The 19,630-nt window shown below is 47.9% G+C and overlaps 1 protein-coding gene across 1 annotated transcript; it reads left to right on the forward strand.

Annotated features, from left to right (window-relative positions):
- Nucleotides 1–618: 618 nt before the first annotated feature.
- LOC119461502 (sulfotransferase 1C4-like) lies at nt 619–18,125 on the forward strand. The gene is given in 3 exon segments (XM_037722838.2): nt 619–1,313; nt 17,076–17,177; nt 17,179–18,125. Coding segments are annotated over 2 exon segments (954 nt in total). The 5' UTR covers nt 619–1,313; nt 17,076–17,120; the 3' UTR covers nt 18,076–18,125.
- The last annotated feature ends 1,505 nt before the right edge of the window (nt 18,126–19,630 follow it).

Raw genomic sequence — 19,630 nt, forward strand, 5'->3', positions numbered from 1 at the left:
CTAGCCATCTGCCAGACCGTAAGTCAATGCGCATACGCATGAAACCGCTTATCCCATCGGTAGTCCGGTAGCGACGACAGTAGACGATGCACGAGCACGACTTAAGGAATACGTCCGTTAAATCTAGACACTGCGAGCCTGCGCCAGCCGTTCACGAGAGCGCTGCATTGAGTGGCACGCGCTCCCGTGCTTAATATCATAAAGCTTGTGGCTGTACATAGATAACGTGAAAGTGAAGCCTCCTAGCAGCGAACAGTACTGGCAATCATCATGCCGCTGCACAGCCTCTGATTCGACTTGGCTGACTTTCGAGTTACATAGAACAACGACGGGGGTGACCCGTGGTGGCCACAGGCTGGTTTATCTTGGTGATCGAGGCCGGAATGTGCTCCACCTGAGCGCATCCCGCTATGCCACTGAGTCACGTCGCCAGACCTCTAACAAGCTGAGGAACACCTTGTGTCACTGAGGAACACGAGGAGGAGACGTGCAATATTTTTGAAGGCTATGGTCGATCTTTGTGAATACAACAATGTTGTTATCAAGGAAAGCCTTTCCTCTGCAAGTTCCCGAGAACCAAGAATTACGCCGTGCACGGCAAGCAAATGAAAATACAGGCACGGAATTGGAACGGTGCAGCTGTTTCCTCTCGTGACTCATGTACATCCTTTTTTTTTTTTTTTCAATGCATTTCCTCGTTCATCCTCTACCGTTGCGGCATAACAATTTCCGTAGGCGTACCACCGCCCCTGCTAGATTAACGCTCACATGTGGTTCTGACTCACGCACGCCCGTTCCAGTAAATTTGGCTCGCTCATCCCCTACTTTAGCGCCATATCTGTTAACTTCGCCAGACTGCCACCCTTCTTGTATGAGTATAGGCTCTATACGTGATCGCTTGCACCTACGTATACCACGGTGCACACAGCGCTGTTATAGCGGGTGGTGTGCGATTGTTAGCCGGCGCATACCGAGAATTTACGATTGCTGTTGCTTGATCTCGACGAGCGAGAGAGGCCAGCACCTTCAGCACGTGCTGCACGACGACCGGACGACTGATTGCGTTCGGTGCCCCTTGGCTAGTGCACAATTCTGTTGCATGCCGCTGCTCGTTCGCTCTGGGCTGAAGTTTAACACCCGCGCAGGTAACGCTTATACCCTGCCTTAGATTGCATATGGAAAGTCAGTTTAGGACTTCACGCAGAGGAGACAAGTTTCGGCACCCCGTGTAACGAGCCCCCGCAGCGACTGCGTCGACACGGCCTCACGGGCCCGCTCTCTTGGGAAAACCCGGCCGAACCGAAGTTTTCAAGGTGAGTGCTATGGCGTCAGGGTCAATTAAGTACTCTTTCAATCTGTACGCTCAGTGTTCGGTGGTAGCCGGTAGCAGCATTTTATTTGTTTACAACAGTTTGTTTATTCCTACATGTTGCGTTTTCTCGTTTCACCTCGCCTTTATTCTTGCGGTGAAATCGGCAAGTGCGTCCGCGCTCTCGAACCCTGTCCTCAACCGGGTTTCGATAGGCCCTCCAGAGCGCCTTGTTCTTGCTGTTGTTGCGTCTACCTCCGCTCCAGTTTGTCGCATTGTTTGTAATATTATACCGCTATCTGTACATTTTTGTTCCAACATATCATTAGTATATGAAGCGGCTCCATTTGAAGATAATATGCAGGCGGGCCCAAAATAATACGGGATCTGCGAGCGGCGTGACAAACTGCCTGTTGCGCCATCTGACGATGCAAGCGCCCGGTATGGAGACATGGAATTGCGCATGCGAGTCCTTTATTGTGCGTCTGCCTGCCAATGCGTCCACTTTTTGCAACCTGCTGTCGGAATTGCGATGATTGCATAAGAGACCGGTATCTGTTTCGGCTGCTGTTACATGCGACAGTGAAGGCGCTGCTCACTCACGCCAAGTGTGCAGTGCACCTTGCAAATAAATAATTAATTAATATAACTAATTAAGCAAGGGCCACCCTCATACGACTAGACGTGTTCGGATAAGTCAGAGACGTATGTGTGCAAGATGAGCGACTGGAAACAATGCTTACGGAATAACTGACAAGTACCACTGGGGACTTGTCACTGGGGAGTTTCTGCAGTAATTCTGTTGTCAGCGCCTGCACCAAGCGGGTACACGCAAAAAAGCTTCTTTTTTTTCAGTGATTTAATTTTGTATGCTTGTGCATCATACAATTTATTTCAACAATGGATGGCTCTAGGCACAAGTTCCCGTCATATTTCACGTCACCTAAATGATCTAATCAATCACGCCCCCCACAACTATCTTGCACGTGGGCCACTGAACATTTAAATTCTCTGCGACGCAATAGAGAGTTTTAGAATAGGGGCCCCAAAAGTTTTGGGGCCCCAAAGAAATAGCGTCGACACCACTGCGCATGCGCGAGACGCTAACTGCGTTTGGGTTTTGCGTTGGGCACGCTATTTCGCCGATTTATCGGGAGCCCCAAAAGCAGCCCCAAAAGTTTTGCGTCAACAAACATGGCGGCACCCATCGAAGCGGCGGCTCTCCGAGTACCAAACTCGGCTTGATTCGTGGTAACGCGTGAAGTTAGTAAGCTAGGAGAAGTGACTGCGGTTATCGCTTTCTCTCAACTAACGTGTGTAATGAATATTGATTCATTAGACGCCGCCGATTCTGAATTCGATTGTCGATTTCATGGCTCGTAGGCCTAACGTGGATTAGCTTGGCTGGTGAAGGCACGTCAAGTTGGTTACTCAAAATTAGGCGCAATAAATCGCTTGCTGCTAATAGAATAATACCTTAATTGCAATTAAACGCAAAACCGCGAAAGTCAAAATTACTCTTCCTATCATAAAATGGTATAGTTTATTTTAATATTTATAATAGCTTTTCTTTGACACCGTAGTGGCGCTGCAAGCGCAAGACGGTATTCGCAAACGCAAAGCCCTATTCTAAAACTCATCGCTCTTGCATGCCCCAACGCTAACACCCGCAAAGCTCTTTGGGGCCCCAAACTTTTGGGGCCCCTATTCTAAAACTCTCTAATAACCTTTGATTGCGCTGCCAACGCTGTTGCGTGTCCGCGCGCGTCACCTAGTATCCTGTTCCTTCTCCCTTTCCTTTTTTTCCGTTTCTGCCAGCTTCCCCTTCCCCCAGTGTAGGGTGGAAAACCATGGGCAACCTGGGTAACCTCCCGGCCTTTCCTTCTCTCTCCCACCGTTCTCTTGTCAGGGAACGCTAACGGGTTCAACTAACGGCCGTTTTAAATCACAAGAGGTGAACGAGTGTCTGTGTTTATTTGCGGCATGGCAGAAATCGTAAAATGTAATGATAACCGTGAGCCTGAAATAGCCAGCAAATACGACTGCAACTAGGGCAAGGTCTAGAAAACGCCAAATAGAAGGCTTTACGCGCGTGCGCGCACAAGGATAATGTCATGTTGTCAAGGACGACCACATAGACCCTTCGATATGACGAAAAAAAAAATGCAATAGCGCTGCTAGTTCCGACAAACATTGTAAAAGAAATGTGTCCTCCAGATTCGCACGCAATGAGGAAGAGAAGCGATATTGTTTATAGACGCTGCGCGCAAGCGTTTTATGAAATTGATCAAGATCAGTTCCAGTGACTATGCCTGATACCAGGACATTGCAACGCGTTCGTATAGAAGGCAAGACTATACCTGAAAGGGCGGGAGCGAGCCGACATTTGAAAAGCCTTAGTCTGAAGTGGCGTTCGTATAAAGAGAAGGGAATGTTTGCAATAGCCGTGCAGAAAAATGTACCGTCATTTATCGTTGTTTATGTGCTGTTCACAAATTCAACCACTGCAGTTCCGTCAGTTCGATTCGAGGCTCACTTTGAACCCGCCTTCAATCAAATGCTCAGCACAGTCGGGTTGCCGTAATCGCGCGCTGCCCCCGCAAGTGCCGCATGTTGTCGCTTATAGTATAGGGACAATTCACGGCAATAGCGCTCACGGGTACACTGCAGGCGATTTTTGCCGCATCTATTGCAGGTGTAATTATCTTTGTCCTCTTGCTTCTTTGGCAGCAAAGGGAGTTCAACCACTTGGCCCCACTCTGGATGTGATTCTGGTTTCACGGCGTGTGTGCATTCATCCGTGGTATCAACCCATCGTAGTTGTTGCTGGCTTTGTCAATCGCTGTGGCGTCGTCGTTGGCATTGTCACAGTTGTCACGCCTTCATCGTCATTTCCATCGTCATGGCAAGGCCATCGCATTTAATACTACTCGCCGTAGACAGCTGAATATATTAGTACACAGCGACCATCTGCTGTATATGCCTAGGCGAAACGTCCGTCCGTGTCTATAAGAGGGCCCTCCGCAGGAACCAGTGTGAATACTCGAAAAAAAAAAAAACGTGTTGGAGAGGAGTTAGGAGCAGGAGGGGAGGGCATGTCTGTGTACGTCATCAACACGTGTTGCTGACGTACATACACCCTCGCAGCGTCGGCGTGGAGTGTAGACGCGCCAAGTGTGAGGGAGCAAGGAAGAGGGAACGTCTGGCGCGCAATTCGCTGCGTGGTTGGTGACGTCGTTCCTCTCTCGCAGTTGTGCGCGCACACGCATCATTGCAGGGCGGTCAACTCGAGCGAAATTTCCCAGATTAAGGTTATTTTAAGGTCTATGTGGGAATAAGGCAAATCTTGCTAGCCTGAGGAAAATTTTGCGTATATGGTTGGAATTTTATAGGTAATTTATATATTTTTCCCGGCATAACATCGAATATCAGTGGTTTTGGCTACGTTTGGGTTATACCCTCCAGCCGTTTGGCGGTCTGTTTTGCGATCATCAGGCAACACTGGAGCACTCAAACAACTTTTTTTCTGCAGATATTTGCACAAAAATGTTATTACAGCAGTGCCATGTCTTCATGAGGTGCATTTACGTCTAAGTCAAAGATGGGGTTTCATTTGTCAGTTTGGATCTCCTCGTAACACTTCACCTTGCCAATTTTTATCGGCCACGGCTTTAGCCCGCTGCAGTAATTTTTGCAAAATTCACGTGACGCGTAAAGGTTATGTAATAACATTTGTCATCGTAAAAATGGAAGTGATGAAGAAAACAACGAATATTTCGTATTATGTAATTATTTGGGCAAGCGAAGGATATTTCGGCAGAAATAGGGAAATTTCAGGCGTCCGGCAGGGAAATTCTTACTTTCTGTGTTGGTAACCCTGCGTCATTCTCTCTCCGACATCGCAATGGTACAGCCACGTGTCGTGCGTTCTCCCGAGGAGCTTGCTTGCTTGTTTGAAAGCCTTTATTAAAAACAAAAAGGAGAGGTGGAGCCCTTTGGGGGGCTTCGCAATGGGTGGAGTCCCTATTCCGGGACCCCATTGGTACCAGCCGCCAGCTAAATTTAGCCCTCCGAGGCCTTTTGGGCCTTAAGGTCTGAGCAACCACGCAGGGCCGCCTCCCACTCCTCTCGGGTTGGGTTAGGGTTGGGGGGAAGAGCTGAGTTGAGCTGGCAAGCCTAAACCATGTGGTAGGTGTCAGCCACCTCCCCACAGTATTGGCACTTGCCAGTGAAGGAAGAATCGAAATGTTTTAAGATTGCCGGGCACAATACAGTGTTAGTGAAAGTCGGAACAAGATGCGTTCATCAGCCTTTCCAAGCCTCTTTTCAGGAGTTGGGTATTGGCGGTGCCTGTCCTTGTAATAGGCCGTGATGTCTTTGAAAATAAGAAGATAGCCGCCTTCGGGTTCCAGGTACTCAGGTTCTAAGTGTGACGCCCGGTGGATGAGTGCTCGGGCTGGCATTCTTGCATTCTTGAATGCTTGCAGGCATTCCTCCTTGTGCCCCGTATTTCCCTCTGTGGCCCAGATAGTGATATCGTCGGCGTACAGCGCGTGCCGCACGCCTTCGATGCCCTGTAGCAGGGCCAGGACATGCACCATGGCAAGGTTCAAGAGTAGAGGGGAAAGTACAGCGCCTTGTGGCGTCCCCCTAGTACCCATTTCGTAATGTCCATATTCAGTGTCTTGGATTCTGACGAGAGCGGCTCGATCCGTCAAGAAATTCTTGACATAGGTGAATGTGTTTGTGCCACAGTGGGTTTCGCTCAGGTGTGCTAAGATAGTGCTGTGTTTTATGTTGTCGAAAGCTCCCTTCAGATCTAAGGCCAGGACAACCTTGTCGTTGTGAAGGTGCTCCGTCGGTTGTAGTATGTCATGACTGAGTTGGAATAATATGTCTTGTGTCGACTTGTGTTGGCGAAAGCCGAACATGGTGTCTGCAAAAGTGTAACGATTTTGTAAATATTCAGAAAGCCTATCTCGCACCATCGCCTCCATTAGTTTGCCCACACACGACATGCTTTACAATGCTTTCCATATCAGGTTGTCCGCATTAATTTACTTCCCTGCTTTAGGAATGAAAGTGACAAGTGATGTTTTCCAGTCGAGGGGGACGGGAGTCTCCCCTTTCCATATCGCATTAATGTAGTTAAGAAGGGCTTCATACGCGCGATCGGGGAGGTTGGCCAGCAGTTTCACTGTGACCTTGTCCCGACTGGGCGCAGTGCCTCTCTTCATTTTGTCTAAGGCCGTCTTGAGGTCGTAGAGTTCGAACGGCTGATCCATCTCTGGATTATCTCTGCCTGCATGGAGATATTCCTGACCTCGAGGGTCCTGTCTGGTGCAGAGATACTTGTCCCCTAAGTTCTCTGCGAGCTGTGTTGTTGTGCCCTGGAAATTGTGTAAAGCGCTCTGTGATTGATAAAGCGCTCTGAATTGATAAAGCGCTCTCCTCGTGATTGAGCGGGATTGATCAAGCTGCGGAAGAGCTTCCGTGTATTCTTCCCCGACATCTGTCGGGCTGCCGTGTTGCCTCGCTCTATCCAGTTGGAACCAGCTAACTCAGAGGCATACTCGGCGGCCTGCTGGGTCAGATCTGTTATACGTTTTTTCAGCGTTCTGTTGTGTTTTTGTCGTTTCCATCGTTTCGTGAGACTGCGACGAGCTTTCCAGAGATTGAGTAAATGATTATCGACCGCTGGGCAGTCCTCCGTAGTCTGTATGCAAGTCTCGTGTTTATGTAGTGTTATGAGATTTTTAGCCCAAGAGCTGTAGCCATCTTCAAGAGGACTGGTCTGCGGCAGGGACTTACGGAAAGCAGTCCAGTCTGGCAGGTTGATCTGAGTTAGTGGCCTTTTTAGGGACCGGGTATGAATCAAAGTATTAAGGATGCAGTGATCGCTTCCTAGCGTGTCTTCGGTGTTGTACCACTCAACGTGTTGTATGTGTTTGGAAAGCGTGAGATCGGGACAAATGTCCGTGTCACGGAGTTTCCTACACGTGTTGGCTGTGCTGGGTCGGTCTGGAGGGTTGTATACCTAGCGTGGAGATGAGGTCCGCTAGCTTCCTACCGCGCAACTCTTCCTTTTTGTAACCCCATACCTTACTGGGAGTATTGAAGTCGCCCACAATGAGTAAGAGGTCTCGACCCGCTATCTTCAGTGACCGGCTGAAGATGTCTGCAAAAGTTATATTCTCCGCCCAAGGTAAAATGCATATCTTAAGGATATGTACTTGGTCAGAGCGTCGCAGGGATAACACTGTAACCATGGTGTACGAATATGTTATCTGTAGGTCGAGGTCTGCTTATTGTTCTGTGTACGCTTTGTGTACAAGGATGCAAGTAGATGGATCTCGCTGAAATGTATTGTATCCTGAAATTTTAGCTGAGGTCCCGGGTTCCTGCAGAGCCACGATGTGTGTTAGAAATTGCGTTGTTTCTAAGTAGAGACGAAAATGAGCGCGCTTAGCAGGATTCTTGAAACCCCTACAATTCCACTGTACGATCGACAGCGGTTCCTGTCTTGATTTAGCACGCCTTGGTCTAGTTCCCTGCGCCATGATTAGCTTGCTGGCTCACCACTACCTGAAGGGCAGTAACGAGTGGGACGGCTTCGGTATCATCCTCATCAATATTGCGGCAAAATTTGGAGGGGCAGTCCAGCTCCTTTACGGGTCCAGCCCGCCTAAACAATTTGGGACTAGCCTGAATCCAGGATTTTATGTTTTGGGTCACCGCAGCGGTGATTTGCTGAGTGAGCGTAGTCACTAGCTGTTGCATTTGTGCCTGCATGATCTGAGCGACCATTGTTGGCAGCGGTGCCATCTGGTCGGCGACACTTTTCTCGAGAGCCGTTGTGCGGCTTTCCAAGTTACTGTTTAGGGGGCCATGCATCACCGGTCCCATGCCTGAGCATAAAGAGACCGATTCGTCACCACTATCCAGAGTTCCTGGAAAAGGCGGCTCTGCCCTAACGTTTTGCAGTGCAATGACTTTCTGTTCTAGCTGTTCATTTTGAGTTCGGAAAAAGGCTATTTCTTTCTGCAGCTCAAGTTATAGGGGCGAGGGGGAGAAAGAGGGGGTGGAGGCGATCTCCGCCCAGTTGTTCACCTTGGATGTTATGGCCGTTTTGCTGTTGCCAAGGGGCGGGAAGTCCCCTTCCTGGAAAGCTGGCGGCTTGGCACTTCGCCCGGATGTCTTCCTGTTCTTATTCTCCTTAGAAGATGACGTCTTGTTTCCGGGGGAATTTTCCCTTGCAGTCTTGTTTCCGGTAGCACGCCCAGTGGCTTTTCCAGACTTGCCCGATGACGCACCTCCGTTGTCGGTAGGCTTGCTCGTCTTGTTGCGGGGGGCCCCTTGTTGCTGGGTTCGTGGACGTTGAAGTCGGCGTAATTTTCATTTGTAGTCTGCTGAGCCGGTGAGATGGGCCTCCCCACAGACCATGCACGAAGGGGTGCACTCGTGTTCAGCTAGGCCCTGCTTGGAGGCGCCTACTCTTTGGCCACAATAGCCACACCTTGCCACATCCGGATGCCGGCAATTGTCTATGTCTATCCGCTGACCGATGGTTCCACAGTGGTAGCAGACTGGGACGGTCCTCTTATATTCTCTAACAACTGCGCATTCACAATTGTAGTGTAGTTAGCTGGGCACTCTCCGGCCCACGAAAGTGAGCACCACCACATAAGATGTTCCAAGCTTTCGCACGAAGGCCAGCTCGCCCTCGCGCCACGCCACCTTGCCTTTAAGTTGTTGTCGTTGTCTCGTCCGCCCGCACCGTGATGACGCCTCGACACACTCCTCCGTTGAGTTTGACATGGCCCCGGAGAGGAACGGAGCCAGATCCCACGTTGAGGTTGAAATCACGAGCCAGTTTGGTTGCGGCCTCCACATGTTGCGTCCCGCAGACAATCAAGTTCTGCGTCCATACTGGCCAGACTTTGAGGGTTGTGCCAGCTTCGTCGCCAACGTACTGGGCGATGGCCGCGTCCAGATCTCCAGTCTGGAATACCGTCTTCAGGTGCAGAGTTTCACGAGGCGTCAACACCACGATGATATCCTCTGCGCTCATCTTGGGAGTGTCGCGTGGGTGCCACGTAGCCGTATTCCAGCTCGGCGGTGCAGCGCGAGCACTGCCGTTGGAGACGAGGCCGCTGGGGTTCCCGGCAGCCGGCTTTGACGTCAGCGGCGCAGCTGGGACGCCACCCTTTGTTGCCGTCTTGCGCTGGCTAGCTTTCCGTCGTAGATTCACGAGCTGGAAAAGGCCTTCATCTTCGATATTTGAGAGTCCATTTTCGGTGGTAGCAGCCTGTTGCACATCAGCTTGAGTCCAGGCCACGGCGACTGGGTCGTAGCCGCGCTGGGTAGTGGCCGCCATCGTACGGAGGCTTCGGGGAAGGCCCCGAACCGCCAGAGTCGACAATAACCTTAACGCGGGTTAGCGTTTCGCGGCGCGGCGAAAAGACAAATTGGGCGAAAATGCCCAAATTTCGGCCCACCGGCGTCGAATCGGTATCCACAGGTTCCCCTTTATGTTCGGTCGCAACACTTTCAGAAGGGCGACATTGAAATTTCCGCGGTTCTTGGCAAATATTGCCGGAGCCGAAGCGCAGCACGCCCGATCCCACCGCGCGCCAACAGCGTCCTCCTCCAGAGGAGCAGCTCGCGTACGAAAAACGGCGCCGCGAACAGCGCCCGAATTCCGCCCGCCACCGCCATGCCCCCAACGCCAAACGTGTCCGTGTCTTCATTGCTCGGCATAAATGGGCGCGTAAAATGACACATACATCGGCGATTCGCAGAAGATCTGGAGTTATGAGCCCACGAAACCGAGCAAAGGCGTTTGATCGTCCAGAAGCGTCCAGATACTTTAATGACCGAGTTTTCGTTGCTCCTTGGGCTTTCGATTATTCCGGGTCTTGCGCAAAACGTGGCTCTGTTCTTGAGCAAAACGTGGCCGAGTCTCGAGGCATAACCTCGCAAAAACTTAACCGAACCGAGATAAAGCTAGGTGTGGTCGCCACGTTCGCTGTTTGCCCAGTCTTCGCACCACTAAGGTGAAACTGCCCCTAATTTTTTTGAATAGTAGTTCTAGCGAAAAGTCTTTAATACAAAAGTTGTAGAGCTTGTTCAGAAACATCGGATTATTTCATTTTTGCTAACATGACCGCCCTGTTTCATTATTTTTCCAGCCTTTATTTTAAAGTGCGCGAAATTTAAAAACTACCACGTGACTGCCGGCTGGCTAACGCGCCACGCGTTTAGTGCCATCAAATGTAAGTTGAAAGAATTAGCAAAGGCTGTGCCGCGCACAGGGGTCGGTTGAACAGGATGTCGGTGACTGTGATGGTCGTTAAGTCACAAAATCGGCGTGCAGTTAAAAAAATATCCCTTCAACGAAACAGCAGCCGCCACGTGCGAATGCGATACGCGACTGGAGACATGTTTTGACGCAGCGCAGGTATTGTTTTTTAAGTATGGCTACAGTGTACTAGAACTAGTACACTGTAGCATGGCTCTCGCGATGTCATTGAACAAAGAAGCGCCGTAATGCAGTTTCTGCCATTCCTGATTAATTTGCAGTGCAGTAATTCAAACTATATTTTTATATATAACAGCTAGAAAGGAATTATGACACTTCTTATGATGTCTGCCAGCCCAAAAATATCGAAAACTTTGAACGCTCGTGTTTTACTTCACCATTTTCTTTTTTTCATCCTGACGTCTAATATTTGCTGCAACACCTGGCGCATACGCCAGTGAGCGAAACCTAAAGTTTGCGCAATAAAATAGCTGATTGCCGCAACAAAGCTGCATGCATGCTAGCATATGTGAACTCGGCGAACAAATGAATCAGCGTCAGACAATGCGAGTCCTTCGAAATGGTTGCGCGTATACGCTGCACGGTGGTGGTGTGGAGCAGAGCTAGAGTACCCGGCTTCAAATCTGAAGGTCGTAAGTTCGAATCCTACTCCAGTCCACCACATTTTCAGGCATGGAGTGGTGCCTGACACCGGCAAGAAAAAAAAATATCGCCGAGAGCTAGTGGGGCTATACTAGTTCAGGTGCAACCAACCCAGGAAGGCCCACTAAGCTTCATCAAAGTCACTCCCTCATCAGAACAGGAATTGGCCTCCCTGGTGCAGTATTCGGCCACTACCTCTCTCATGACTCCGACAATTAACCCATGGCCCTCAGTTCCCAGTGGCTGCGGAGCACCTGACCAAGGCGGCGGTCAGACCTGCTACGCGGCAGAGGGTGCTAAGAATCTCTGGGTCAAGACAGGCCGCCAATGGAAACTGAACCTGGCAACGTTCAACACGCGCACCCTCTCAAGTGAGGCTAGCTTAGCAGGACTATTTGAAGAATTATCAGGCATTTCCTGGGATATTATTGGCCTTAGTGAGGGTTAGAAGAACTGGTGCGGCTTACACAGTGCTGACTAACGGCCACGTCCTCTGCTACAGAGGTCTTCCAGATAAGAAAGCATCCAGGGTAGGATTTCTAGTGCATAACAACATAGCGGGCAACATTGATGAATTCTACAGCATTAATGAGAGGGTAGCAATCGTCGTAATAAAGCTGAATAGGAGGTACAAAATGAAGGTAGTACAAGCCTATGCCCCAACCTCTAGCCACGATGATGAAGAAATAGAACAGTTTTATGAAGATGTTGAACTAGCAATGAGAAAGGTGCAAACTCAGTATACTTTAGTCATGGGCGACTTCAATGCAAAAGTGGGGGAAAAAGCAGGTTGGTGAGCAAGCAATTGGCAACTACGGCATCGATTCTAGGAATGCAAGAGGAGAGATATTAGTAGAATTCGCGGAAAGGAATAGGCTCCGAATAATGAATACCTTCTTCAGGAAGCGCAGCAACAGGAAGTGGACCTGGAAAAGCCCTAATGGAGAAACAAGGAATGAAATAGATTTCATACTGTCTGCCGATCCAAGCATAGTGCAGGATGTAGAAGTGTTAGTAAGGTTAAGTGCAGTGTCCATAGGTTAGTGAGGTCTAGGATTTCTCTCAATTTGAAGAGAGGGAGAGTGAAATTAGTCAAGAGGAAACAGGCCAACCTAGAGGCAGTAAGGGTAAAAGCAGACCAATTCAGGCTGGTGCTTGCAAACAAATATGTAACTTTAGAAAAGGAACATAAAGACAACATAGAGGTAATGAATGAAACCGTAACTAGGTTGATCTCAGAAGCAGCAATTGAAGTGGGAGGTAGGGCACCAAGGCAACCAGTAAGTAAGCTCTCCCAAGAAACAAAGGACCTAATAAAGAAACGACAGAAGATGAAAATGTCCAACTCAAGAGATCAGATAGAATTCGCTGAACTGTCAAAACTAATCAACAAGAAAAAAGTAAGGGATATTCGAAATTATAACGTGGGAAAGATTGAGGAAGCCGTAAAATATGGACGCAGCATTAAATCAGTAAGAAAAAAGCTTGGCATAGGACAAGGCAAGATGTATGCACTGAAAGATAAGCATGGTAATATCATCAGCAATTTCGATGACATAGTAAAAGCAGCGGAAGAATTCTATACTGACCTGTACAGTGCCCAAAACAGCCAAGCTACTTTCATTCAAAATAGTGATGAACCGGATACAGAGGCTCCTTCTATAACTAGTGCTGAAGTTAGAAGGGCCTTGAAAGACATGACCAGGGGAAAGCTGCTGGAGAAGATGAAATAACAGTAGATTTAATCAAAGATGGAGGAGAAATCATGCTTGAAAAGCTTGCGGCCCTTTATACGCAATGCCTCATAACTTCATGTGTACCAGAGAGCTGGAAGAACGCCAACATTATACTAATCCATAAGAAGGGAGACGTTAAAGATTTGAAGAATTATAGACCCATTAGCTTGCTTTCAGTATTGTATAAAATATTCACCAAGATAATTTCCAATAGAATCAGGGCAACACTTGACTTCAGCCAACCAAGAGAACAGGCTGGCTTCAGGAAGGGATATTCTACGATGGATCATATTCATGTCATAAATCAGGTAATCGAGAAATCTGCGGAGTACAATAAACCTCTCTACATGGCTTTCATAGATTATGAAAATGCATTTGATTCAGTAGAGATACCAGCAGTCATAGAGGCATTGCGTAATCAAGGAGTACAGGAGGCATACGTGAATATCTTAGCAAACATCTACAATGATTCCACAGCTACCTTGGTTCTCCACAAGAAAAGTAGAAAGTTACCTATCAAGAAAGGGGTCAGGCAAGGAGACACAATCTCTCCAATGCTATTCACTGCATGCTTAGAAGAAGTATTCAAGCTCTTAGACTGGGAAGGCTTAGGAGTGAGGATCAACGGCGAATATCTCAGCAACCTTCGGTTTGCAGATGACATTGTCCTATTCAGCAACAATGGAGACGAATTACAACAAATGATTGAGGACCTTAATCGAGAAAGTGTAAGAATTGAGTTAAAGATGAATATGCAGAAGACAAAGATAATGTTCAATAGCCTGGCAAGGGAACAAGAATTCAGGATTGCCAGTCAGCCTCTAGATTCTGTAAAGGAATATGTTTATCTAGGTCAATTACTCACAGGGGACCCTGATCACGAGAAAGAAATTCACAGATGAATAAAATTGGGTTGGAGCGCATACGGCAGGCATTACTAAATCCTGACTGGGAGCTTACCACTGTCATTGAAAAGAAAAGTGTACAATCATTGCATTCTACCGGTGCTATCATATGGGGCAGAAACTTGGAGGTTAACAAAGAAGCTCGAGAACAAGTTAAGGACCGCACAAAGAGCGATGGAACGAAAAATCTTAGGAGTAACGTTAAGAGACAGGAAGAGAGCGGTGTGGATCAGAGAACAAACGGGGATAGCCGATATTCTAGTTGACATTAAGCGGAAGAAATGGAGCTGGGCAGGCCATGTAATGCGTAGGATGGATAACCGGTGGACCATTAGGGTTACAGAATGGATACCAAGAGAAGGGGAGCGCAGTCGAGGTCGGCAGAAAACCAGATGGGATGATGAAGTTAGGAAATTTGCAGGTGCAAGTTGGAATACGCTAGCGCAAGACAGGGGTAATTGGAGATCGCAGGGAGAGGCCTTCGTCCTGCAGTGGACATAAAAATATAGGCTGATGATGATACGCTGCACAACTCCGAAACGAGAGACGCTTTCTGGAACAGCTCGCTCAATCGTTACCTCACCGACATTATATCCCACGCTCATTTAGCACGTGTGGTGCACTGGGGCCGACGTTGGAAACGCCGGCAAGTTCGTTTGGTTTGTGGTTATCTCACTTCTCATCCTGTTGTCCTACGTAATAACAGATTAGCATTTTTTCTGTTCTACAGCGAAGCTGCTGGCGCGACTAGAAAAGCTTACCCGGTGTGCTGACAGAACTATAGATGACGCAGCGAGTTTCAATTTATTAGGTGGGATAAGAAAGGGGGGATGGAGCGCATGTTAGGCGTCTAATGTGCGGTTAATTGAACATTGTCAAATACTTTTTTTCCTGTTTCAAGGCGTTATACGAAGACCTTGGAATGTTTCCCTGGTGCCCTGGAAAAACTAAGCGTGACAGACTATATTTGGAGGAGATGAGGTACACGTTAAGACTGCACCTAGAAGAAATATTTTATCTGGGGAAAATCTTGCAGAAATATTTCAAGAGAAGTGGATAATTGCAGTCTTCCTTTAGTAAATTCCTTATTCCAGCAATCGAAAGTGTTATACGCATGTTTTCCTGTTGTCCTGGGAAAACTAAATGTGGAACCAAGCTCAAATTTGCAGGGTACAGGTCATGTGTATAAGCAAGCCCCTAAAGTGCGTGGGTAATTACAGGTTCTGGGGAAAAAAAACATTCCTAATGCAGAGAGGAAGATAAAAGTGAGGGGAGAACGGTGAGGCTAACCAGAGCATATCTCCGGTTGGCTACCATCTGCAATGGGATACGCGGAAAAGCGTTATGAGCATATTTTCCCGGTATATTAAAAGAACTAAATATTGCACCGAGCTTACATTTCCTGGAAATTGAAGGGCCTCTTAGGTGTGATGCGCGGCCAGATTTTAAGTTTGGGGTTAATTAAGGCATTTTCGAGTAGTTACTGAATGCTCGTTTTTTTTTCTCCTACTTGAAGGCGTTGTACAAATCGCGTTCAATGTTTCCCGATACCCTGGAAGAAGAAAATGTGGCAGCGAGTTTTTGCGGAGCATGCCAGCCAATCTTATTGGTGATCTGTGGCCAAACTTAGAGTTGGTTAATCACTGGCTTTGACTAATTTCCCTCCTGGTGCAGTTTCGTTAATCTTCAAGGCTACTGGGTGGTATACGAATTTAACTAAATGCCGTCGGTACGCTAAAACGCGCTTTCTCTTTCGAGCAAGCATCCGCTGCCTTCATCACCACTGCAGAAGCGGCATCGGCCGGGAGAGAAGCGAATTAGATACAAAGCGGACGAATAACGACACTGATCTGAGTCGAGTTATGCTTTACGTTACTCCCTCTACCACACGAGTCGCCGGGGTTGGCTATAGTGGCAGTAACAGCTTCACGGGAAATTGGGTTGTCATTCGGCACGCTCCCCAAATGTGCTGTTTCTGTCTCGTTTTCTCGATTTCCTTCTCTGAAAGAAACGCGGCGATGGATGTGCTGTGTTCTAAATAGTGATGGCAGTTAATGGTTTACACTATGCATTGTTTGTAGGAGTACTTCTTGTTGGATTAGTTGGTGAAACAATGTATGGCTATAAGAAGAGGGGCGCAAATTCACAAACGGAGCGGAGTGTAGAACAGACGAGCTCTCGTCTTGTTATACTTCTCGGTGCATGTCAGTTAAATTGCGCCCCTCCTATAATAGCCATACATGTTTGTTTGTTTGTTTGTTTGTTTGTTTGTTTGTTTGTTTGTTTGTTTGTTTGTTTGTTTGTTTGTTTGTTTGTTTGTTTGCTTCTTGTTACTCCACTCACTCGCATAAAAGAACGATAATGCAGCAAACAGACATGCCACATATTTCGCAAACATAAAAGTGCTATATGGTCAGGCTAACTGGAGTTTTGTGCCAAGTTTACCGTAAGAAGAACAAAATGGTTATGAATATGCACGGGACACCAGTACGACAGATGAGCCATGACGGGTAAATCCTGGCAGTGTCTGATTAGCTTGCCTCCACGCTTGAGCACTCTGTGGTTTATCACACTAACCTTAATTATTAACCTCATTAGCGCTCTTGCGACAAATGTGGAAGTTTAGGGCATATTAAATCCGGGAATTTAGGGGAGGCTGGGTTTGAAGCCAGAAAAAGACAAAATCGGGTCTGGTTTGTTCATGCTTTGATTACATAAGAAAAGCAACTCGCCTAGTGCTACAGTATGATGTTTGGGGTAATTCCTGCACGGGGAGAGGAGTAGGGGGATAAAAAGAGAAAGAGGGCTGAAGGGGGAAAGAGACAGAAAGAGAGACGAGCACAATTACAAACCGCGTGCACTATAGAGCGGTAGGGAGCCGCATTCTTTCAAGTCTATCGTGAAGGCCCATGCACCGCAGGAATCTTAGTAACGCGAATAAGGCCTTCAGCGCGGATGTTCTTCGGAACCAGTTGCCTAGAGCTTTTAGTTTTGAGAGTGGAGGATTGTACAATTGGTCCAGCACCCTGCCGGTCACTTGTCTCTCGGCACTGTCGCGCGGGCCGACACAGATAATGTGTGCGAGCCTCATCAGCCGCACCTACCTCTATGCATCCTTTCTCTCTCTCTTGGGCTAATTCACGGAAATTATCTGTTTTCAGACAACCTCTCAAGTTCTGAGTTGCATATACTGTTGGAAATCGAAAATGGCCGTCGTCGACGTGCGTCCACCCAATGGCCCGCTCTACCAGGACATGGACGGGGATTCTGCGACTCTGCCGCAACTTCGGAGTGGACACGCTGCGCTCCGCGCTCAATTATAAGCCGCAGCCAGACGACAAGTTCGTCGTCACGTATCCAAAGTGCGGAACAACGTGGACGCAGCACATTGGCTTCTTGATCTTCAACAAAGGCGTTCCCCCGTCCAGTGGCCTGGAGTTCTTCAATAGAAGCCCCTTTATCGAGATGCTCGGCGCCGACAGCGTGCGTGACATGACACGTCCCGGAGTGATCAAGACTCACCTCCCTTACCACCTCATGCCCATGCATCCGCAGGCCAAGTACCTCTACGTCTGCCGCAATCCTAAGGACACTTGCGTGTCCCTGTTCTACCACACACGGGGTTTCACCGGATACGACTTCGCCGACGGCAAGTTCGACGACTTCTTCGAGATCTTCGTCTCCGGCGAAACCGACTACGGGGACTACTTCGACCACGTTCAACGTTGGTACGAGCACCGCAACGACCCGAACGTCCTCTTCCTGCATTACGAAGACATGAAAGCACAGCCGCGAGAAAGCGTGCTCAAGATTGCCGAGTTCTTCGACGAGACCTACCACAAGTTGCTGCTGGACAATGAGGACATCCTTCAGAACGTGATCAAATACAGCGACGTCAAATCCATGAAAGACTACGCCTTGCAGAACTTCACCAATTTCTTCACCAAGCAAATAGAGGGGGAAGCGCCCGAGGGTCTCAAGGTCTTCCACGAAGCTTCGCAGAAGAATCCTTCCACTGCTAGCTTCATTCGTAAGGGCATCGTCGGAGACTGGAAGAACCATTTCTCGACTGAGCAGAATGCCATATTAGAGAAGAAGATTCTGGTGCGACTATCCAATACTGACTTGGTGGACACCTGGCGACAGCACGGTGTTATGTAGCACTTTCACGAAAACCAGACAACTGTCATAAATTATAGCTGCATTCCAAACAGCTTCATTCCCAGAGGAGCTGTCTGCGGATTTTTCCAAGTCACTACGGTGGCCTTTCTAAACCAGACTGATTCTTCTTCGAGGACGTGATATAACCCGTTATGTGGAAGAGGAGGATAACATGTCCACTATCACCTTAATGCAAAGCATAATGCAGCTGTGTTTAAGAGTAATTCATCAAGTTATCGTCAGGTGACCGGCTGTATCGTCAACGCCGTAGTATTGGCGTTGCATGATGGTGGATGTTTGGTGTCAATATCATGTAATAATTTCGGCTAGATTAACTAGGAAAGTTATTGATGGCATTAACTCGCGTAAAGCTGTGCTTTTGGAGAAGCGTGCGCCATTCACCAACTTTCACTGTTGCATATTCGGTATTTTGAGTATAACACTATTCAGTAAAGCAAGAACAATTTCGTGATCACACGTCTGTTTATCGACAGGAGGCACACCCATCAGAGTATCTAATTCATTCAGATATATCTGAACAGTGGCTTGGTGAAGTAACTATCACGTCAATTAAAGCGCATGCCCGCGCGATGCTAGCAAAATGCGTTAGCATACAGCGATGCACGGCCCTGCGAGGTCTGGTGTGCATGCATTTGTACTGCTGCGAGTGAGGGTACGGAACCTTTTGTGCGCACGTATAGCAGTAGTGTGCATCACGCTATGCTATAACGCACCTTTATTCAATGGTCTACATAAATGTATTGAATACTGCCTTAAATGTCTTTGCAGATCAACACTGGGTCAGTATGTTGGTACCAACTTACTAACATCACAAATTAGCATTCTTGTTTTCCATGCGGTTCTAGTGCACGTCGGTTCCTTTGTCTTATCTACCAATATGTTGGTCTTGTTCTTGGGCGTGCCGCGTGCTCTTATAATACACAAGCGTAGTGAAACCAGTATGCATGCCTGCTTCGTAAACATTTCTCGACAACCGTCTAAAGCGTTGCCAGACGCACGCGACACATTGCATGCATTCACAAGCAGCTGTAATATAAATATGGGAGGACTAGATGCACCGCAAAGCGAGAAGCTAATATCGGTCAAAGAGTTCAGGCACTTGTAAATGATGCCCTCCTTTACTGCACTCCTCCTCTGTGGACTGATTCATGACGGTTGCAGTAGGGAAAGAGAGGTAAGTAGAGAGAGAGGTACGAAAGGTAAGTCTAACATTCACAGGACTGTTTTGAAAGAGAAAAGGATTGTGTTCAAAGAACCTGTACTAACTCCTAATGCTCGTGATTTTTTAATGAATTGTCGGTAGTTTTAGTCATGGTGGACTTGGCTTAAAAATCTCGCTAATGTGGCACTCCTGCAGAGAAGTGGAATGTGGTCTGCCGTTGTTGATAAAGGCAACGGTTACACACTCCCGCTCACCGGAGACCCTGCTCTCTTTTCACATCGGTTAAATGGAACGGTACCACGGTTTCAGAATTTACCGGCCAGGTGAAATAATAATTATATCGTAGACCATATGGTCGCTTAGAGAAAATAA

Source organism: Dermacentor silvarum, chromosome 8 (assembly GCF_013339745.2).
Source record: "Dermacentor silvarum isolate Dsil-2018 chromosome 8, BIME_Dsil_1.4, whole genome shotgun sequence".
Lineage (NCBI taxonomy): Eukaryota > Metazoa > Arthropoda > Arachnida > Ixodida > Ixodidae > Dermacentor > Dermacentor silvarum.